The sequence below is a fragment of the Lagenorhynchus albirostris genome, chromosome 12 (assembly GCF_949774975.1).
Source record: "Lagenorhynchus albirostris chromosome 12, mLagAlb1.1, whole genome shotgun sequence".
NCBI classification, from domain to species: Eukaryota; Metazoa; Chordata; class Mammalia; order Artiodactyla; family Delphinidae; genus Lagenorhynchus; species Lagenorhynchus albirostris.
Window position 1 is genome coordinate 36,127,687 of NC_083106.1, and position 22,732 is coordinate 36,150,418.

The 22,732-nt window shown below is 43.0% G+C and overlaps 2 protein-coding genes across 2 annotated transcripts in view; one reads left to right on the forward strand and one right to left on the reverse strand.

The window, feature by feature from the left end:
• Positions 1-268: 268 nt before the first annotated feature.
• TPD52L1 (TPD52 like 1) overlaps positions 269-22,732 on the reverse strand; it is a 126,241-nt gene continuing 103,777 nt past the window's right edge. Inside the window, exon 5 of the mRNA XM_060168135.1 lies at positions 269-302. Within this exon, the coding sequence (XP_060024118.1) occupies positions 284-302 (19 nt within the window). The 3' untranslated portion in view covers positions 269-283. The remainder of the gene's footprint in view (positions 303-22,732) is intronic.
• Positions 3,260-21,277, forward strand: HDDC2 (HD domain containing 2). Its single transcript, XM_060168151.1, has 6 exons — positions 3,260-3,392; positions 4,623-4,744; positions 6,597-6,699; positions 13,388-13,456; positions 17,331-17,469; positions 20,930-21,277. The coding sequence occupies exons 1-6, from the start codon at positions 3,321-3,323 to the stop codon at positions 21,025-21,027; spliced, it is 603 nt and encodes a 200-aa protein (XP_060024134.1). The 5' UTR covers positions 3,260-3,320; the 3' UTR covers positions 21,028-21,277.

Below are 22,732 nucleotides of genomic sequence, written 5' to 3' on the forward strand. Positions count from 1 at the left end.
TTTCATTTTGGACCTATAGACTACAGCTTCTTAACTGCAACATTAGTGACATTTGTGCCGGATAATTCTTTGTTGTGGCAGGTTGTTGTGTACTTTGTGGGAATTTTATTAGCAGCCCTGACATCTGCCTTTTAGATGCACACTCCCCTGCTTTGTGACAACCAGACATGTCTCCAAACATTGCCACATGTTCCTTTGGGGCAAAGTCACCCCGAGATTGAGAGTCGCTGATATAAACCAACTATTAACCTTTTTGTCAATGAAGATATAGCAGGCAGAAGCATCATTTCTTCCTTGGGTGTCTAAAGGAAAAAAAGAAAAGAAAGTAGGTTTCGGTCAGACATGGTCTCTGTTCTTTCATCAGTTCCTAAAAGCATTTTTATAAATGTTTTCTGGGCAAATTTTCTCAGATCAATCCATTGCTATCTGTTCTCTTGCCCAATACTTTACCTAAATGACAGTATACGAAATCTATTTTATACACAGGATCTCATTTAATTTCCACAGTGATAAGATGTGGTACTCACAGCCAGTTAGCTAGGAAGCAGCAGGGTGTCATGGAAAGGAAGATTTGGAGGAAGACAGGCCAGAGCTTCAATTCTGGCGGCCCTGTTCACTGGCTGTGAAAACTTAGAATAGATACATGAATTATGTGTAACTGAATCACTTTGCTGTACACCTGAAACTATCACAACATTGTTAATCAACTATACTCCAATATAAAATAAAAAGTTAAAAAAAAAGAAAGAAAGAAAAGTCAGGCCAGTTCTTCAGCTTCTGTGCCACTCAGTTTTCTCTTGGAAATGTCCGATTACTATCTTGGAGAAATGTTGGGTGAATTAAAATGAGGAGAGATGTGTGACAATATATCTCACTTAGTGGAGGCTTAAGCAGTGATAGCTTTTTGTATTAGAACACCAAGACCAGAGCTTTGTGGACTACCCCACAGCTGCATATTGAAGCAGCTTTCTCAATAGCAGCAGATTTTGCCCCCATTCTGGTCACAGGCCTGTTTAGGGATCTGATAAACAGAAAAGCCCTCAAATGCAACACAATTTCAGGAGATTTCCATATTCCCCAGAAGTGTATATTAAACCCAAGGGATGAATCCCTCTAATGAGAGCCTTCTGATTTCACCTTTTCTTCTAGTTGACTCAGTAAGCGATACAAATTGTTTTCCCTGCCCATTGCTTCAAACTGGCACCCCCTTCTAGGGAAACAAGTGGGTTCCAAGTCCCCCGATGTTAGTGGTTGGCCAACAAGGCTTTGAAATAAGTCATTGGTCTGGTAGAGTGCAAACAGGCTTGCTAATTTCCCAGCAATAGACATTTAGCATCAGAGAGAAGTAAACCTTTGACGTGTTAAACCCCTCAGATACAGAGGTTGCGTATTACTACAACATAACCCAGTCTAGACTTCACTTCCTATTTCAGTGAGAAAATAGAGGCAATCAGAAGAGAGCTCCACAATCTCCCACGACCACAACTGCCGTTAATTAGTCACCATATATTCTCCCTTCCTCATGTTTTATGGATGAATGCTCCATATTCCTAAGACCAATCTTTCATCTTGTACCCTAGATTGTATCCTCTTCTATCTACTCAAGGCCGTCATTCCAGTATTTCTCTCCTTTGTCTCCTACAGTACATCATTAATTTTCCCTCTCTACTAGATCACCTCCATCAGTAAACAAATATACTGTAACATCTCCTGTCTTAAAAAGAAATCTTTCCTCCAGTAGCCCCACTCATTTTAAATGAGTTGCATTTCTCACTCCTGTTCTCTCTGGAACCAACTCCAGGTAGGGTTCTGCTTGCCCCAGCAGACCAAAGCTGCTCTTGTCAAGGTCAGTAGTGACAATGAATTTGCTAAATCCAGTAGTCAAATCTGTCTTTATCTGATATAATGTTGACTTAATTGATCACATTCCTTCCTTCTTGAAGTATTTTCTTCATCTGGCCTCCAGGACACAACCACCTCTTAATCCTCTACTGGCCACTTCTTTCTGGTCTCCCAAACTCTAAACTTTGGTTTGCCTGAGACCTGAGGCTTCAGACATCTTTTCTTCATCCACACTTTTCCACCAGGTGGTCTCATCCAGTTGCTTGGCTTTACAAACCATCTTATGTGCTGATGACACAAAGTTGTCACCTTTCCCCTGACCTCCCGATTTATCTCTCTACTAGGATCTCTAATAGGTATCTCAACATGTCCTAAACTAAACTTCTGATTCCTACCCTTCCCCACAACCTACTCTTCTTGCAGTTTTCTCTGGCTCAATACATAGCAACTCCATTATTTCAGTTGGTCAGGCCAAGATTCGTGGAGTCATCCTTGACTCCTCTTTCTCTTGTACCCCATGTCCAATGTGTCACAAATCCTGTTAGTCCTACCTTTAAATTGTACCCCAAATTTAACATCTCACCACCTCCACTACTCGAATCCTGGATTAAACCAAAATCATCTCCCCAAAGAATTACTTCAATAGACTCCTAACTGGTCTTCCAACTTCCTTCCTCCCTATACAGTCTATTCTCCATGTTACCCTCTCTCATTGAGTCCTTCAGTATGCATGTCACTAAGTGTCTTTAAAAACTGGTACCATCGGTTTTTGATAGAATTAGGACAGATAGTTGAGACAGGCCCTGACCAACTTTTGGGGATTCTTCAGCACTTGAGGTGTCAGGGGGTTGTGATTTCAACATGGAATTGTATTCACTCCCTAGCCATTTATACTAACCTCTAAAGTTCTCTAGCTATGGCTAGCCTCCAATCCTTCCAGTACTTTTGTCACTCCTAACTAATGTCTCCCTTCCAAAGCATCTTCCTTGTGCCTCTGTTAAAATGTTTATAGATTGCTCGCCTTGAAGTAGAGTTCCTTATCTCTCTCTCTAGTCAGAGGTTGAATTGCTAAAAGGCAAGATTTTGGTGCATTATGGCCTAACCTTCCTCCACCTCCTCGGCACCCCAACCCCTCTGTCCCTCCCCAAGGAACTGCAATCCCTTTAAAAGTTTGATGGAGTTCAGCTGAGCGGAGTTTAGCAAACAAGTAATGCATACCTAGATGCTCCAAGTACAGTGCCTCTGCCTTGGATGGTGCAATGCCCAACTGCAGCCACTACGGCCAGGAAGGTGGAAGACTGGACAGAACAGTCGGAGAAAACCAGGGTGAGGAAACGGAGGAGGAGTAAGGAGAGGAGGAGAGGGAAGGAGGGGTAGGGAGGAAGAATGGGAGGAGCTTCAGTGGGAGGGGCTTCGGGGGGAGGAGCTTCGAGCGGCGGTCGCGCTGCTGGCTCAGACCTGTCGGGATCGGTGGCCGCATGGCTGCGCCCATCTCGGGCCGCGGCGCCCGGGACCTGCTGCAGTTCCTGCGGCTGGTGGGGCAGCTCAAGGTGAGCGGGCGCCGGGAGGGCCGCCTGGGGCCCGGGTCGCGGCTGCGCGGGGAGAGGCCGGGGCCGGCCGCGGGGCGACGAGGCTCCTGCTCCCCACCTGGCCCGAGGCCAGCCCCCTTCCTCAGTTCTCCCGGCCTCTTGGGGTCGACAGAGAAAACCCCTCCGGATGGATGCGGTCGTGCGTCCGGACCGTGGTCGGAGGAAGCAAGTGGCGGAGGCTGCGTGGCCGGGCTGCTAGGGCCGACCCCAGGCCGAGAGGAGTCCGAGACGCGCTGTTTCCTGTGTCGGCCTGGCGCTCCGATGGGGCCGGCCCAGGCGGCCTTTCGAGAGGTTTCTGGAGGGGATCCGGCGCGGTGATGTGCTGGTCCCTCTGCCCGCGTCTGCCCTGACTACTTTTGGGGCTCACGACCCCACAACCGGCCAAGTGGGAAGATCAGAACCCATTGGTCCTGCAGGGTTTAAGTGGAGTGCTTAAAATCTGTCTCACAATTACTTATAGAAATAACAAGACTTTTTTTTTTTTTTTAACGGAGGATTTTATGTAGCACACACTGGAGTTACATCCCAGAGGTCCTCCTCCTGCCGGTCCACCCCTGGCCACACGTTTTGCAGAATTTCTCCAAGTTCAAAGCAGATTATCTGTTTCATGCCATTGTTTCTGCAGTTCATAAAATTCTTTAGAAATGTGAACTCCCGAGTCTCACAGGATCACATCATGATCTGAGTAAAAGGAAGAGTCATGACTGGTGGGTAGCATGAAGCAGTTAGAAACGCCTTATCCTTTCTGCTTCAGAATTTGGAAGTCTGTTGCTTGTTCACGACGCTTTCACCACAGTGTTTTCTACTTGTGTCTAATGAGTTGTTTGAAGTAAAACTTAACAACTCTTATAGTTAGGAAAGATAAGATACTTTACAGTTTTGTTCTTATGTTTTAAGGACTTGTATATGATCTGTACATCAGTAAATCGGTAACACGGAGTAACTTGACTTTTGGACTTATGTATTGTATACTTGTGAATTATTCCTCCCTCCCTCTCTCTTTCTCATTCTCTGCCCTCACTGGTTTATTTGATTCCAGCAGTTGATCATTTAGGTTAGTTAAGCGTTTTTTAATATGTACTGAAACCATGACCCAGCTTCTGTGCCCTATTCCCTGGACTTCTCTTGAAGAGCACCGTAGATAGTTAAAATACTTATTTTTATCAATTGTTTTCTGTTCATTTTTATCAGAGAGTCCCACGTACTGGCTGGGTATACAGAAATGTCCAGAAGCCAGAGAGCGTATCAGATCACATGTATAGGATGGCAGTTATGGCTCTGGTGACCAAAGATGAACATCTTAACAAAGACCGGTAAGCTGTGAACTTTGGTGCCGGTTAGGGTCTGTGGGTATGCATGACTCTTCATGACTGAGGCCTGTGTCAGATTCTTGTAGCTTAGTGTATATGTCAAGAAAAATTACTTGAGGCAAACCATACAGATTCAGGATGTGGGAAGGGGCATTATATGCTGATCACTTCAGTTGTTGTAAACTGTACTCTGGGTTTTCTCCTGGCAAGTGAAAGAGCCTACCTTGGTCTCAAACTTAAGTGTGATGTGAGGGTTTCCAGGGCCTTGAAGGTAAAGTGTCTTTTGTCTAAAATTGTATCCATACACTGTGTGTACCTTTATTTCACCCCTTTTCTGAATAGTAGCACTTATTTGTGAAGTGACTTTTTGAAATTGTATGTGCAGGAAAGAGCTGAGAAAGATATCCTCTCTCCCTTCAGTCAACCAACAAGTGTTTAAAATGCTTTTTGAGGGACTTCCCTGGTAGTCCAGTGGGTAAGACTCCACGCCCAATGCAAGGGCCCTGAGTTTGATCCCTGGGTGGGGAACTAGATCCGTCTTGAATGCCGCAACTAAGACCTGGCTCAGCCAAAATAAATAAACAAAATAAAAAATAAAATGCTTTTTGAGCGCAGGACAAACTTTCCTAGCAATACAGTATAAGATAGTAAATAAAACCCAGATGAATTACACAGGCCCAGAGTGGCTTCCATACAGAGCACAAAATAAATTAAGTTAGAAAATTTAACCGAAGAGATCACCTGTTCTTGGGCGGTCTTCATGGAGGAGACAGAATCGGAGTTGACCTCTATGGTGCTGATTAGGTGGAGAAGTAGAAGACAGCACATAAAGAGAGGGCAGAGAAACCAAATCTCTGATGGTAGGAAAGTAAAGGTATATTTTGGAATTGATAAGTAAATCAAATTGATTGAAACGAAGGTCCATTAGGGAGTCTCCGGAGGCCTGTTACTCTGTAGATGGCGTAGAATTTAGGAGGTTTTTGGCAGACAGTACGAGATGAGCACGGTGTCAGATGGAGAGGCTCACAAGGACAGTCTGAGATTTGAACTAGGTGAGAGAGCAGCTGCAGGCAGGGACACCTGTGAGGAGGCTGGGAGGCCTTCTTCTGCCTTGGTGATGGTGGGAACATAAAACAGACTGGCCCTCTGGGGCATTTATCTCATGAACTGCCTTTATTATTTTGATGCTGATTATCCTAATCACTCATCATTATCACTAATAATTATAATCATTTGTTGAATCATCAACATGTTTCAGGAACATAAATTATCAAATTTAGTTTTCATACCAAAGTTAGGAAGTATTATTACCCCTTTTTACGGATGTTAAAAATGAAGGCTGCAAAACTCAGCATTTAAAGAAATTAAGTACCTTGGCAAAGGCCACACAGCTATTAGATGTTGATTGCTGGATGCAAACTCAGATCTGTCCAACTCTACCCATTTCTCTAGAAAGGGCATCATTTTGACATCTGACTAGTACATTGGGGAAATGATAGTTTTTGAATTTTGTATCAGTAAGTAAATGCTCTAACTAGATCACCTCCTGGCTTTTTAATCTAAAGTTATCAACCTTTTAAAGTGACATTTGAGAAACCAGCTATTTTTTTTTTAATTCATGCTAACAATTTCCCCTGTATTCTCATGTATTGTGCTGAATATTAACTAGCAGTTTTGATTCAGAAGTGTTGCAGGCTGGCAGAATATAATTACTTTAGAAAATACTGCATTAAAATAAAATACTCTGTGAGGCTGGAGAAAGAAAACTATATTATGTAACTTCAAAGTAGTATAGAGAAGGAATCTGTAGTGAATATAATTCTGTGTAATTATTCACCATTTCTTGCCTGGTCAGATGTGTACGCCTAGCCCTGGTTCATGACATGGCAGAATGCATCGTTGGGGACATAGCACCAGCAGATAACATCCCCAAAGAAGAAAAACATAGGCGAGAAGAGGTCAGTGTTGACTGTTGACTCCACAAAAGACCCCCAGAAAAACCCACTGCTGAAACAAAGCTAAGTTTATTAGACCTATTGCAGTAAGGGAGAGTACCTCCTTGATGGAGTTTTAGTAGTGTCTCAGAAAGGAGGGTGAAGGGAGGGTATTTATAGAGTTTTAGGGCCTGGGCTGGAGGATGTTTGGATGCATCTTACAAGAGGAGCTACTATCTTACAAGATGGGATTGCATAGAGTTTAGGACATAATAACTTTGGGGTGGTAGGGCTGGTGAGCCAAGGTCTTAACAAGCATCTTGAAGGGCAAGCTGTTAGTGCTTACCCTATTTTGGGTGGTTTACAATCTTACCTTCCAGAAGTAAGGATTTCTTGGAATAAGCAGTGAATTGGTTTTGCTTATTCTAAGCCTTGTTTAACACAGAGACAGGACATTTTGTTGGTTTCAGTTCTCATGGAGGGGCATAGAGGGGACCTGAACACAGAGTACAGATAGTACGGCTTTCATTAGAACAATGGAAATAGCTGGAACTTGAAGGAATTCTCCATGCTAGTTTAAGCTCTTTGGAGAGAAGTTCTAGAAAGCCCAAGAATAATCATTATTATAATTAGTATTTAGTAAATTTTAAATTAGTCCTTTGATTTAGTGGTTAAAAGTAAAGAAAAAATTTTGTATTAGTAAAAAATGAATAACATCAATAAAACATTGTCTGCTGATTTGGACTCTAAACCAGAGTCCAGGGACAAAGAGGAAGACATATTTGACACAGAGACTGGAAAATCCAGGAAGGTTTTTTTTTAAAATGCTGAATGGCTGGTTCCCAATTCAGGGATTATTGCAAGCTGCTTTTATTGTAGGCCAGAGAGACTGATCCTAAATGTCTAAGTCAACAGATCCTTCATCAAGGTGGTTTAACAGGGAAGGTGGGCTTAAATAGCTGTTCTCGGAGCTGGCGGAGGCTAGAGCTCAGTAGCCAACAGCATTTTTGCCCCTCTAGAGGCAAGAAGATCTATAAGGAATCTCAGTTTAGGAGTTCCAACACACCCTAAATTATGGTAGTAAGGGGAATAGTGTAAGGGATGTGTTCTTAGTGTAAATACAGGTCCAGAACACATGAGCATCATGACAGTCTGTGAAAAGGGAGGAGCTAAGGAAATATTTCTCTGTAGGAGTCTAGACTGTCCTGAATAAAGAACTCCTAGGTTGACTGGCAGGATTAACACAAAAAGAAAACAATTAGCTCAAGATGCTGAGTTGCGGAGAGGAGTTAGCCCCAAACCAGAGGATGTTGGGTATTGACATATGACATAGAGAAAAAGGAGGAGGAAAAGACTCCTCAATTATATAGCACGTTTCAGGATGTACGATGGTTTCATTCAAGGGTAAATGTATACCTTGTGGAGGAGAAATCACATACTGAAGTACCAGAGGGTGACCAGAGACCTTAAAGTGACGCAAAGGAAGAAGAGAGTGTTCCCGTATAGGCACACAAGGAATGTGAGGTTCATTCCACAGAGGAGCGAGTCAGAACCTTCTGAAGAAAAAACATTCAGTAGGAAGGATCTCCAACCACTGGAGACAGAGCAAACCTACCTGTGTCCTGACAGAAGCTGAGTCCTGGCTAGTGACACCCCCCGGAGCGGGGCATAGAGGGGACTTGACACTCAGTGCTGCTTCTTCCTGGACGCCGTATGCAGGCAATGATGAAAAGCCTGCCCAGCCTCATTAAACCTCCTGGCTGCTGCCCACTGCATCTGATTTACAGGAGAATAAATATCATCAGAAGGGACAGGGGAAACATCTTAAAGAACCCCAAGTTCTTGGACAGGAAACCAAAGGCTTGGGGAGTGCTGATACTCCATTGCCTCTTCCTCTGCTAGTTAGGATTTGGGACAGAGAAAAAGATCTGGGAGGTGAACAGTTCTTTATGCAGATGGTGTTTATGAATAAGATGTGGATGTCTGAGCCATAACTTAAGATAATTAAATGAGGGTTTCTTGGCTCCTTGAGGTGGAATGCACATACTGAAAACCAGGAAGTATCATTTGTCCAGAGGCTAGCCAACGGCATCAGAAAGGCTTTAAACCAAAGTAGGAATGGGAGGAAAAGTACTTGATAAAATTGGAAGGCTGATTGTCTTGGAGGAGAGTAGGTATTAAGATGAAAGGGAGAATGAAGGTGTAGAAGAGAAAATTCAGGGGGGCCAAAAGTAATACTTGTAGTCTGACTCCCCTCCTAAACAGGATAAAATAGACTTTATATTATAACCCTAGTTGGTAAATGACGCCTGGTAGGGATCATTAAGAAGCAGTGGGATGAAGCTTGACTCTGGAATATAGCAATAGCAGGTTATATTCCTTGGCAAAGGGAAAACTTATTAAAACAGAAGGCAGAGTTACGATATATATGTACCTGAGAGTTAAAGTTGCTGAAGAACTAGAGGTTAAAAGGGGAAGAACCAAACTTTATTATGGGAGTAAACATGGCAAGATGGAGAAAGTGAAAAATACAGTGAACATTTTACAGAGTGCTTTTCCTGTGCCAGATAATGAGCACTTGATATATATTAACTATTTAATCCTCACAGCAATCCTTTCAGGTAGGTACCACTATGAACCCCATTTTACAGATGAGAAACCTGAAGGACAAAGAAGTAACTTGCACAGGGTTCCACAGCTAGTAAATGGCAAGCAGGGTTTCAAACCCCATCTGAATCTACAGATTGTCATTAACTGTTGCACTCTTCAGCCTCACCAAAGATGTGAGAGTGATGAATACTGCTTTCTGGGTGCTTGTCACAAAACTGACAGACATTTGCTGAAAGCTTCACTCAGCTCAGAACTGTAGGCAGATTCTTTTTTTTTTTTTTTTTTTTTTGCGGTACGCGGGCCTCTCATGGTTGTGGCCTCTCCCGCTGCGGAGCACAGGCTCCGGACGCGCAGGCTCAGCAGCCATGGCTCACGGGCCCAGCCGCTTCGCGGCATGTGGGATCTCCCCGGACCGGGGCACCAAACCATGTCCCCTGCATCGGCAGGCGGACTCTCAACCACTGCGCCCCCAGAGAAGCCCTGTAGGCAGATTCTTGACATGCTTTGCTAACAGGAAGAAGCTAGGGAGATTATCGCTCTAAATCTGTGTGAACAAGACAAAACTCAGTTTAGAAGTGGGAGTGGCAGGGCTCACCATCAGGCAGGGCAAGTCTGACATCTTCAGCCATTTGTCCTGGACTTCAATGAAGTCGATTTCAGTGGCTCATTTGAAAAGGTAGGCATGATTCTGTGGCATATGAGGCCAAACAAGGAATAACAACTAAGAGGTCTCAAAATGCAATTCTGATTGTATAATAACAAATGATATCAATGAGTTTAGGTCCAGAAAATCATTGCTTAATTTCAGGAAGAGAACAAAAACGTATGTGTTTGCTATGTTTTGTTTTTTAAAAGACATGGTGATTTTAGTCACCAGGAAGCTTATTAATAAGTCAGTAATCATATGTGATTTCCAAAAAGCCAACTCAGCCTTGGGCTGCATTTATAGAAATAGAGCATTTGGCACGATGGAAGCTTTGGTTCCATTGTGTTTCGGGGTCAGACCACATATCAATCACTGTATTCAGTGCTGGCTGCGTCGCTCTGAAGGAAATAAAGTCATCCCTTGTCACAGCAGGACTTCTATGTTTATATTCTAGAAGTTTAATTTTGATATGTCTCTATACCTATATGTTATTCAGTTCATTCTTTTCAAACAAAAGCAATGGGCAAACTTATGTTTCTAGAATAGTGTAGAGAAAAGTGATCTATTTATAAAGACACTATTAATTTTTGAAAGTGCAAAGTATTTTCTCAAGTATTTTGCTGAGGTTTATGAAAAAGAAACAAGGGAGAATGCAGGTGCAAAATACCCTAAATTTCATACCACTAAGGCTGCTATAATGGTGCAAACCATTCAAGATGGTGATGTTAGTTACAAGAGCAGATCGTTGACACTGGCCAATATGGTTTGCTCTGGAAGTGGTTGTATTCTATAACATTTTTTTCTCCCGGTAATAAATAATTATATATACAAATATTCATTTTTATTTTTATTGCTTTTTCCCATCTCACCATTTGATTTTATGTGAGACCTTTGCCACTTTTATATACCCACTTTGCCAAAAGTGGTTCTTACAACCATATTCTTTTCAAAGAGCCTAAGCTCTAGTTAGAAGAACTGGACCAGATTAAGAGGCATAGGATGAGGATAGTGAAGGAATTGGAAGCCATCTGAGAGTAGATTGCAGACCTCATGCCCCCAAAATGTGATATTTTAGAATTTTGGAGCAACATAGAAATGAAGGAAGAGATGGGAACGAGAGGGGCTGCTGGGACTTGGAGACTAGATATACATACTGAACACCCTCTATGCTCTCACTCTCTCATCTCTGCTTTTCTGTGGGTTTTGGCTCTCCAGGCTCTACTCGGGGCTTCTGTCTCCCAGCCTCTGCTGGACAACTCATGCAGATGGTCCCTGAGTGGCTGGTTTGAGTTACATGGCCATCCCTTGGACCAATCACTGGTCGCAGAGATTCTGGCCCAGCTGGGCCACTGCCCACCTGTTTGACATTGTGTTTTTATGAGGGAGGAAGGCAGAAGAGCTGGGGCTATAGGCATAGTGGAAGGACTACAGGGACAACTTTCAGCTTGATGTAAGAAAGTACTTTCTACCAATGCTGCCTAAAGCCCATTTGGGTAACCTCTTGAGGTGCTAGGTTCCCACCACTGGACATGTTTATGGAGGGAGGATAAGAAGTGCCCAGTGATGCTGCTGGGTGGTTGGGCTCATTACCCTTTAACATCTCTTTTCAGTCTGTGAGTCTGTGAGCCTATGAAATGCTGCTTGTAATTTCCTTTATGTTAATAACAATATCTGCCCATTTGTGTAGTGCTTTACATTTTGCAATAAAAACATTTGAACGATAAAAAATGAACATAATGGTATACAAAAAATTTCTTTGAGATGTGTAATTCACTGATACTTTCCTATTCTCCCCACACTCAGGTTTGTTTTGAACTCTAGTGTGCTTATGGTTGAACTTCATGTGGGCATCTAGCAATTCATCCACAAGATGTGAAATCCATAAAACTCTTAGAGGAAAACATAGGCAGAACACTCTATGAAATAAATCACAGCAAGATCCTTTTTGACCCACCTCCTAGAGTAATGGAAATAAAAACAAAAATAAGCAAATGGGACCTAATGAAACTTGAAAGCTTTTGCACAGCAAAGGAAACCATAAACAAGACAAAAAGACAACCCTCAGAATGGGAGAAACTGTTTGCAAATGAAGCAACTGACAAAGGATTAATCTCCAAAATATACAAGCAGCTCATGCAGCTCCATATCAAAAAAAAAAAAAACAACCCAATCCAAAACTGGGCAGAAGACCTAAATAGACATTTCTCCAAAGAAGATATACAGATTGCCAACAGACACATGAAAGAATGCTCAACATCATTTATCATTAGAGAAATGCAAATCAAAACCACAATGAGGTATCACCTCACACTGGTCAGAATGACCATCATCACAAAATCTACAAACAATAAATGCTGGAGAGGTTGTGGAGAAAAGGGAACCCTCTTGCACTGTTGATGGGAATGTAAATTGATACAGCCACTATGGATAACAGTATGGAGGTTCCTTACAAAACTAAAAACAGAACTACCATATGACCCAGCAATCCCACTACTGGGCATATACCCTGAGAAAACCATAATTCAAAAGGAGTCATGTATCACAATGTTCATTACAGCACTATTTACAATAGCCAGGACATGGAAGCAACCTAAGTGTCCATCGACAGATGAATGGATAAAGAAGATGTGGTACATATATACAATGGAATATTACTCAGCCATAAAAAGAAACGAATTTGAGTTATTTGTAGTAAGGTGAATGGACCTAGAGTCTGTCATACAGAGTAAAGTAAGTCAGAAAGAGAAAAACAAATACCATATGGTAACACATATATATGGAATCTAAAAAACAAAAAAAGGTTCTGACGAACTTAGGAGCAGGACAGGAATAAAGATGCAGATGTAGAGAATGGACTTGAGGACACAGGGAGGGGGAAGGGTAAGCTGGGACGAAGTGAGAGAGTGGCATGGACATATATACACTACCAAATGTAAAACAGATAGCTAGTGGGAAGCAGCCGCATAGCACAGGGAGATCAGCTCGGTGCTTTGTGACCACCTAGAGAGGTGGGATAGGGAGGGTGGGAGGGAGATGCCAGAGGGAGGGTATATGGGGATATATGTATGCGTATAGCTGATTCACTTTGTTATACAGCAGAAACTAACACAACATTGTAAAGCAATTATACTCCACTAAAGATGCAAAAAAAAAAAAAAGATGTAAACTCCTTGGCCTCGCTTCTGATACTTCTGTAATCATTTCACACCTTCCTCATTGTCCTTATTCGTGTCTGGTGTGCTGTAGGCCACAAAATAAGTGCTCGTGAATAAATACATATGAACAAATACATTTATTTAATGTACACAGCTGCCCTCCTTGTAAGCCTAAATATTGTCCAATATTCTGCTGCCCCTTTGGGAGTTATTTGTAAGAGTTTGAGTCCATTATTTGGCATTTGTAGATGAGTTGTTAAATAAATGTGAATATGATTAAAGTAATGATTTGATATTTCAGGAAGCTATGAAGCAGCTAACCCAGCTCCTCCCAGAGGATCTCAGAAAAGAGCTCTATGAACTTTGGGAAGTAAGTATATCTGCTGGGTTGCTTTTTATTGTATCTGAATTTATATGGCTCATCAGTGTTTTATTTGACTTAGACTGTCTCAATAAGCTGTCTCCAACTTGTTGCTTTTTTGGTCGTGTCAGTTTCTCACCTCCCAGCTGCTGCAGGAACTTCTCAGGACTAACAGTAATTTTTCTTCCCATTTCCCTTGTCACCATAAAGCCTGGTACGGGTACTGACTCACAGCCCCTGGATTTCCTGATGCATGGCTCTCATCCTCCACCCTGTCAACCTCACACTCCCCCACCCCCGTCTCTGGTCCTTGAAAGGAATGTAGGCGTTGGGGTAGTTCAGAACTGGGTTCCCACCTCACTCATCACTTCCTGGCTCAGTGACCTTGGGCTCCTTCCCCTCCCTGAGTCAGTTGTCCATCTCTGAAACCATTAAGGGGTGTTAGGGCTGAGTGAGGTCAAGGCCAGGTGCTGCCATGGAGCCCAGCGCAGAACGTGGGCTCTGTGGGTGCTCAGTCCCTCCCCGGTGCTGTTTTCCAGCAGTGAAGAGAAAACGACAAACAAACCCTGCCTACTGCAGTTTCTCACTCCCCTCCAGCCCCACTGACCCTCCCTTGCCTGAGCCTCTAGCCCCACCCCTTACGCTTGGGTAGCCCTGCCTCTCACTCTCACTTTTCACATTTCCTTCAAAGCCCTGCTCCCTCCTCCTGTCTTCTGAACCTGACCTTCCACCTTTTCTTTCACCCCCTAAAACTCATATGTACCTCCAAATAAGACCTTATTTGGAACTAGGATTCTTACAGAGGTAATCAAGTTAAAATGAGGTCATTTGGGTGGGGTGCTTTTCCAATATGACTGGTGTCCTTATAAAAAGGGGAGTTTGGATGTAGAGACACACATATTGGAAGAATACCATGTGAGCATGAAGAAGGCCATCTGTAAGCCAAGGACAGAGGCCTGGAGCAGTTCCTTCCCTCACAGCCCTCAGAAGGAACCAACCCTGCAAATACCTTGATTTCCAATTCCCAGCCTCCAGAACTGGGAGATAATAAATTTCTGTTGCTTAAGCCACCCGGTTTGTGGTACTTTTTACAGCAGCCTTAGAAAACTAATTTTCTCTCTCTTTCTTCCTCTTTCCCTGATTCTGTGCAGTGGCTACTTTATTATATCCTTCGTTATTTTTTAATTATCTCTATATTCTCTCTGTTTGGCTCTTTACTGTATCTGTTAGAGTTTTGTACAGTTATAGCTGAAAGAAAGCCTGTTTCCAACTCCCTTATTTTATAGATAAGAAGACTGGAGACTAAAGAGTTTTGCCTTCCCCAAGGTCTCTTAGCCAGCTGGTGACAAAGCAAGGCCACAAGCCTGCCTCCTAACTCAGCATTTTCTTTATGTCATTACACTGTATGTTAATTAATTGAACAAGCATTTATAGTTCTTATGTATTCATGATACTATGTCAGTTACTTACTATTAATTGTAAGAGACCCTGGGTTTCCGGGGGCTGCTGTAACAAATTACCACGAACTCGGATGGCTTAAAACAACAATGTATTGTCTCACAGTTTTGGAGGCCAGAAGTCCAAATCAAGGTGCTGGCAGGGCCATGCTCCCTGAAGGCTCTGGGAGAGGATCCTTCCTTGCCTCTCCCTAGCTTCTGGTGAATGCGTCTTCCAGCTTTGACATCCTTGCCTTCTGAATACATTGTTCGAGTCTCTGCCTCCTTAGTCAGGTGATGTTCTTCCTGTGCCCAGATTTCCCTCTCGTAAGGATGTCGGTCATTGGGTTGAGGTCCATGCTAATCCATTATGACTTTATCTTAATTTGATTACATCTGCAAAGACTCTATTTCCAAATAAGGTTACATTCGTGCATTACAGGTAGGCATGATTTTGTGGGAACGCTATTCAACAGAGAACACAGACTCTCATATTAACTTATGCATGTTTTAGATTCATGTACATTGGCTTCAATACCAGATTTCCAAGGTTCAAATTACTGGCTCCTCTGTTTACTAGCTATGTGATCTTGGGCGACTTACTGAACCTCTCTGTCTCAATTTCCTCATCTATAAAATGCTACTAATAGTAGTATACCTATTTTATAGGGTTGCGTGGCAATCAAATGAATATATGTAAAGCAGTTAGAATATTGCCTGACACATAGTACACTCTGTTTTTCTGTCTCCAGTCCATATGTTCTGATTTTGATTTAAGAAAATAGGGTCACTCTGTACGCAGGGAACTGAGTACTGGTTACATAGAAAATGGCAGTTGATCGATTTCTGAAACGTTAATCACTGCTATTCACAACTGTAAATAGCTGTCAGCCCACGGGGTCACATCTAGTTAAAGCAATTAGATATCCTCGATTATAATTTATCTTTTACCGTAGAAGTGTGAAGTCAAATTTTAGTAAGTCAAGGGAAAACATTTTCATTTTTTTCCTCGAAGTATCACAGAAAGATATCCGCCCTACCACCTGCATTTTGCTTTAAAGAAATAACCCTTGGAATCCCGAGGCAAAGCAGGAGGTGCTCCCTGCCATATGCTGAATGCCTGGCACACTCACCTGCCCTTGGATTGTTTCCCAACATACAGCTTAAGATACTGTTGGGTTAACAAGTACCCCTTAAAAAAGCCTCTCTCTGTTCTATCCTTTGAAGTACAAGTGCAGTATTTTGGTGGGGAGTTTGATATACAGCAACATGAGGGTCCTGGGTCCCAGAGGGAGAGTCACTAGGAGGTGGGAAAGTGGAACACATAAAAGACAACTTTATATATGTCAATACTTCATGTAGGGCCAATCTTTCCCCAAGGGAGAGGGAGGTAACCTTTGATCTTCCTCTCCTTTCCTCTCTTTCTCTTTCCTTCGGTCCTCCATGTTGAGAACCTGGAACTTGTATCTCTTTCCTGCTTGAAATCCTCATCCTTCTGTTGTTCTGAAAACCCCAGTCAGAGCTGCATCTAATAAAAACCAAGAAATCTTCAGTGATTCACATCACATCACCCTGCTGAGAAAGCATGACAGGTTCATTATCTGAACACATCTAGGGTGGAATTACAAATGAGAACTTGGCAGGGAAATCAGTTGGGAATACTTTGGTCTTAATAGAAGAATGGTTCTGTATAGTATTAATTGGGACTGGTGGTTTTGTGACATGTGTCATGCACTATGAAGCAGACTGCCTCTTATTTCTGGTCTGCACTGAGGAAGGAGGGAACAAAGGGAAGAGGAAAGGTAAAAAAGCCACACCCCGTCCACTACCTTCACCGCCTCCCTGCCACCAACACATGCACATACCCATGGCATGAAGAGTTCTCAGACCCTGGCTGTATCCTCAAGAGTCATAACCCAGAGGGACTTGATTAACTCCTCCCTATTTGGAAAGCAGGGACAGAGATTTTCATTGTAGAGTGGTAACCGAAATTAAATGAGAAAGCTAGAAATTCACTTCAAAAGGAAAAGGAAACGCGACATTAAATGGAGAGGGAAATAATTTGAGAAGCATAAGATGAAATATTAGCTTGAAGTTGAAAAGACCTGCTCTACTCAGGTGGATTAAAGAATAATGATCTTGAAGATAAGTTACTAAACAGGAAGGAAAATGCTTGGAAGTGTCCATGTGAACACATGATGCCTCGCAGGCATCGGGTGGAATAGATGGAGCTGTGAGCACCGCCTTCCCACATACAGCGCCGCTGTTAAGCTGTGGAGTTGCAGGTGACTAGTCTCTGTGATGGGTTTGTATGCAGTGGAGAAATGTGGCCAGTGCAGAATGTGCTTTTAGCTGTGACTCTGATTTCAGGTACCAGAATGAGAGTTTTCCTGGAATAACCTATCATGCAGCCCTAATCATGTGGCTTTAATTGTCCCTTTATTTAGGAATATGAGACCCAATCTAGTGCAGAAGCTAAATTTGTGAAGCAGCTGGACCAATGTGAAATGATTCTTCAGGCATCTGAATATGAAGACCTTGAGAACAAACCTGGGAGACTGCAGGACTTCTACAATTCCACAGCAGGTACGCAATGCTGCTTTCAATAAGCATCACTTAATTTGGCTTAATTTACTCCTAGTGTATAAAATGTTAGTCATAACATTATATTATATGTCCACTGTTGTTACCCTCCTCTGACACTTTCGTATGGAGCATCTAAGAAGCAAATGGTGGGGTTTATGGTATGAGGTGACCTAGTGCACAGGAGCATTGCCGCCCTGGAGTCTGAGCACCAGGTTCACATCACACATACTAGCTGTGTGCTTCCAGGCAGTCTCCTGACCTCTCTGAAAAATGGAAATCATAATACCTTACTTAAGACATAGGCTGGTTTTGAGATTCAAGAGAGATAATGTATGTCAAATGCATTATAATATGTAAGTGCTTTATAGATGTCAGGTCATGTTAAGGTGGAGGTAGAAATAGAGACTCAAAAAGAGAAAACTCCAAACAGCTGAAGTCACCGTCGTCATTATAGCTCTTCAGAGCACAGGCCTAAAGTCAAACTGCATGGGTTTGAATCCTGGTTCTGCCACATACAATTTACGTAACTTCCAGTAAATTGATACTTAACCTAGCTCTGGGCCTTCGTTTCCTTATTTTTAACTTGAGGATAATTACAAAATCTACTTTATAGGGTTATTTGAGGATATATGTGAAGTGCTTAGAATAATCGCTGGAAATAAGCCTTAGCTATCTTCATTTTTTTTTGCGGTACGCAGGCCTCTCACCGTTGTGGCCTCTCCCGTTGCGGAGCACAGGCTCCGGACACACAGGCTCAGCGGCCATGGCTCATGGGCCCAGCCGCTCCGCGGCATGTGGGATCTTCCCGGGCCGGGGCACGAACCCGCGTCCCCTGCGTTGGCAGGCGGACTCCCAACCACTGCGCCACCAGGGAAGCCCGCTATCTTCATTTTGATTCCACTTCTAGAGTGAGGCACCAGGTGCACTGACCGCTGGTGTTCATGTTGCTCCCTGGAGTAGAACTCCATCTCTCTTCCCTGGGAGTTCTTCAGGCTCAGCGCAGCCTCCATCTCCCCTGAGAATACTGTTAGTGATGATTTTGGGGGGACCTCTCTGGACCCTTTTGTGACCTCATCAAGTAGAGGAAAGTCCCAGCTCCAAAATATGCTCCAAACTATGATTTGCATTGTAATGAAGTTGATGTGATTTTCCTTCTTTCTTTTCCAGCCCCACTACCTCTGCCCTAGACAAGGCCCTCATTATTTCTGTATTGAACTGTTGTTATAACCACCTAATTTAATCTGCGAGGCTCATGAGTTCATCCTGCATGTCTCAGTGCTTTCCTCCTTTGTATATATAGGTATCATCACCTCTTTGTTTTTTAAACGTTTGTGGCTTTCCTCTTCCGTAAAAATAAAATCTTGACAATTTTTAAGTCATCTGAACAGCTCTGCAGGCTAAGGCCACTCAGCTGTCTGGTTTCCTCTCCTAATCTTCCCTGTCACAGCTGAGCGTTCCCTTCTTTTTGCTCAATCTGCCCTCGGTCTGCAGCTTGCCTTAGCGTTGTCACAGTCTGACTTGCACTCTCCGTAATGATGTTCCTCGTTGGGTTTCTTTCCAAAACCCCACTTGCCCACCCCACCCTATCGTAAGCTGTTTGAGGGCTGAGACCAACCAGCTTTGTCTTATCTGTCCTTGATATAGGTGATGCTCAAAATGTTTGACTTTGGTTCAGTGGAATAATGTTGTAAACCAGGGGTCAGCCAACTATAGCCCGTGGGCCTAACTGGCTGCTGCTTGTTTCTATCAATAAAGCTTTACTGAAACAGCCACGCTCGCTCTTTCTCTGTTGTCTATACTGTTTTCATGCTACAGCAGCAGAGCTCAGTAGTTGGCAGCAAAGACCAAATAGTTCACAAAACCTAAAATATTTACTATCTGACTCTTTACACGAAAAAAGGTTTGACCAATGATTGGGTTACTAGATAGCATATTTCCCCAATAAGGTAATAAAATATGTCACGTTTATGTTGTTCTTTGCATTTTAATACTATTATCTTCTATTTTGGTACATTCACAATGAAAAACAGAAAATGAAACATGAGAATACTAGTACAATCAAAAACTATGGGAGCTGGAAGGTCATCTGGTTTAAACTCCACATTTTATTGCGGAAGAAACTTGAGCCTGGAAAGAGGATGATGTGCGCACAGCTGATGAGATTAAAATTCACTGCACTTTCCACTGTGGTGCACTATTGCTAGTAAAAAATTAGTAAACTTAAACAGTGTAAATGATGTAAGAAATGGTTTCTTCCTATTTCTTGCCCTGGTTTGGACCAGGGTAGTAATGGTAGAAAAAGTAAGAAGTCAGATTCTGGATATATTTTGAGTATAGAGTCGACAGGATTTGTGTATGGGGTGTTTATAAGAGGAGTCTGAGGATTTTGGACTTTCCACTAGACAGGAAAGATGGGGGGAAGAATAGGTTTGGAGGAAGAAAATCAGGGGTCCCAGAAGCCAAGGGAAGAAAGTGTTTCAAGAGGGCAGGAGTAGCTGTCGGATTTAGCAACATGGAGCTGATCGGTGTCCTTGGTAAAAGCAGTTTTGGTGGAATGACGTTAAGTCTGACAGCACGACTTTTACACCGTGGGGCAGAGGATGGCCTGGAAGCAACGAGGAGTGTGGAGGACAAGCCCTGGCCTGGTGGTAGGAGCTGCATGAGACAGAAGACAGCCACGGGCGGAGGGGCTGCAGAGAAAGCTGTATCCTCAGGACGAGTAGGTGTCAGTTAGGGCAAGAAAGTGAAGGGGACGTTCAGAGAAGAGATTGAGCATGGCGAATCAATGGAATAGAGTTAACAGTGGAATGAAGAGCAAGCAACAAAAGGCACTGGCAAGAGAAGACAGTCAGGGAAGAAGGGACGGTGGGTTTAACCACCCCCCGCCCACCGCGTGCTAGCCACCGCCCACCTAAGATAGCTCGGAGCTTGGTTGCTGCCCAGGGCAGAAGCCCAGAGGGGCCAAGGAGCCAGGAAGACAGCACAGACTAGCTGGTTTCATTGTAGATGTTTGCACTCTTGTTTGCATCCTGGGACAGCCCAGACCCCCTGGTCTTCCTATCAGTTTTTTTATATGTAGGTGCATTGTTCCCCACAACTAATTGCAGATTCAGAATGGACAGCGATTGTTCTCAGTTCTCTGGACTCCATCCTCCCTGAGTTTCCCTGGAGTTCCTGGTAGGGGTACTCAGAGGCTGCCTGGTGAGGTTTTCCCCAGGTCTGCCTGAGCAGTAGTTCTTTGCCTGATTCTCATCCTTACGCTTGATAGCATCTGGGGTGACTAGCGTGAGCTCCGAGTGGTTGCCTTTGGCCTCTCTCCAGGACCTGGAATCTTACTCTGCGTTGGAGTGAAGTATGGGTCAGATCACAGAATCGGGCTCCTGACAAGCCCTAGGATCCAGCTGGAGAAACTGATGTATTCACTTGTCATTATCTTTTTCCCTATCTTCTTGCATTGCAGGAAAATTCAGTCACCCTGAGATAGCCCAGCTTGTTTCTGAACTTGAGGCAGAAAGAAACGCTAACATAGCTGCCGCCGCCAGTGAGCCACACTCGTGAGATGCACTCCTGTAACAAACATTTTATTTTTCTGTTTCATGGTATTGTGTTTTGCCACTATTGGTCTGTTGATTCCCCAGATGTGAGTCTGTTTATTTTCAATTGCCTGGACTCCAGCAAGAAACGTGATAAAATTTGGACAGTAAAAGAAGCTACAGAACAGGGTGTGGTCCTGAAAATGCCATGGATGAAGACTTGGAGGGTGGGGGGCTTTTTATGAACTGAGTAAATAAATTTTTAAAACCTTAAACTTTGGAATATTTATTACTGATTTTAAGTCATCTTATTCTGAGTTAATAACCTACCTCCCTGAAGGCCAGATTCGTTGAACAATAGAAAATTTAATTATGATTGCTTTTAAGAAGATTCTTCAGCTGGCTTAGTGATAAGGATCCAGGAAAGACAGAAGTATCATAACGCTTTCTCCCATCAGATGAAATGCTGCTTTATTCAGATGCTGCAGCCAGACTTTTAATTCACTATGATGTGCTTTAGGGCCCTGATCATAGACTTGTAACCTGGTAACTGGTTCTGCCCCTGCCCCCATCAATCCTTTCTGTCATTTGGGGATATAAATCTGGGCATGCGATCTCAAATGGCATTTCTCCTCCTCTGTTTTCCCCTGGCTGATTTATATTCTTCAGACCTTGATTATAAGATATTTATCACCAGATGAGAAATACATGAGTTATTACGGGGTCACGGGACCTTATGGAGAGAACGCATCAGACCCGACTTCTTCCCCTCATTTCCCTAGCATAGGGTAAGTAATCTGCCCGCTTGCCTTTACATGTTGCACAGCCACTGAATGGTGAGGAAGGGAATGCTATCCATGCAAACCTGCTCAGTAGTTTGGTGGGAGCATGATGCCTGTCCCTTTAATTCAAATGTCAGTTTCCATTTGAAGAAGGCCTAAAAAGGCTGGCATGGTGCGAATCCTAGGCACCGTTTCTTTGGAAACTTTGCAGTATCCATGGATACCCAATCTGCCGGAAGCAAGGTGCATGATCTCTTTAGGAGCAACACAAATGTGTACATAGAGCTGATCTGCATTGAAAAGAGCAGTGCTGCTCTGCACTGAGATGCTGTTGCGTCACAGCAACAGTATGTAAAAAGCAGTAAATAGTTGAAAGTCAGCAAAGTCTGGTTATTCATTGGAGATACGGTTTAGAAGAAAACAACTATATCTATCCATGTTTTGGAGTTTTTTCTCCTGGCATGAAAACATGCACACAAAGTAACCCTTGATAAAGTTCAAATATTTGTAACCAGAAGATTTCTGTGGCCCTGGAGTTTTATTTGGGTTGTTTGCCTGTTGTAATTTTCATAAATCCACACAGAGACTCTCGAAGTCTTTACTGGGTCAGACTTAATACTGGTCACAATCATTATCTCAGTTTTCCATTTACCTACCAAATGAGGGTTCACACTTAGTCCTAAACCTTCCTTATTGGGCTAATATATTTAAAAACAGAAAATGTAATGGTGTTATAAATAAAATATCCTTTAATAAGGACAAAATGAAGATCAGTAAAAGAAGACAGCTATTGCATTCACCAGCCGATGTCTACAAATAGTTAAGCATTATCAATCTAATGTTTTTCTCTTCTTAGATACCTGTGCTACTTGTCTGGAATTGGTCTTCTGAATAACAAACCCTAGAACTATGTTGCTGAGTAAATAATTATTCTTGGGTTGAACTGTT

Excerpts from the sequence above, each read along its gene's own strand:
- HDDC2 (XM_060168151.1), top strand. The coding sequence starts at position 3,321 with ATGGCTGCGCCCATCTCGGGCCGCGGCGCCCGGGACCTGCTGCAGTTC. Across the intron at positions 4,745-6,596 it reads GAACATCTTAACAAAGACCG|ATGTGTACGCCTAGCCCTGG; the intron begins GTAAGCTGTGAA and ends TTGCCTGGTCAG. Across the intron at positions 6,700-13,387 it reads AAAAACATAGGCGAGAAGAG|GAAGCTATGAAGCAGCTAAC; the intron begins GTCAGTGTTGAC and ends TTGATATTTCAG.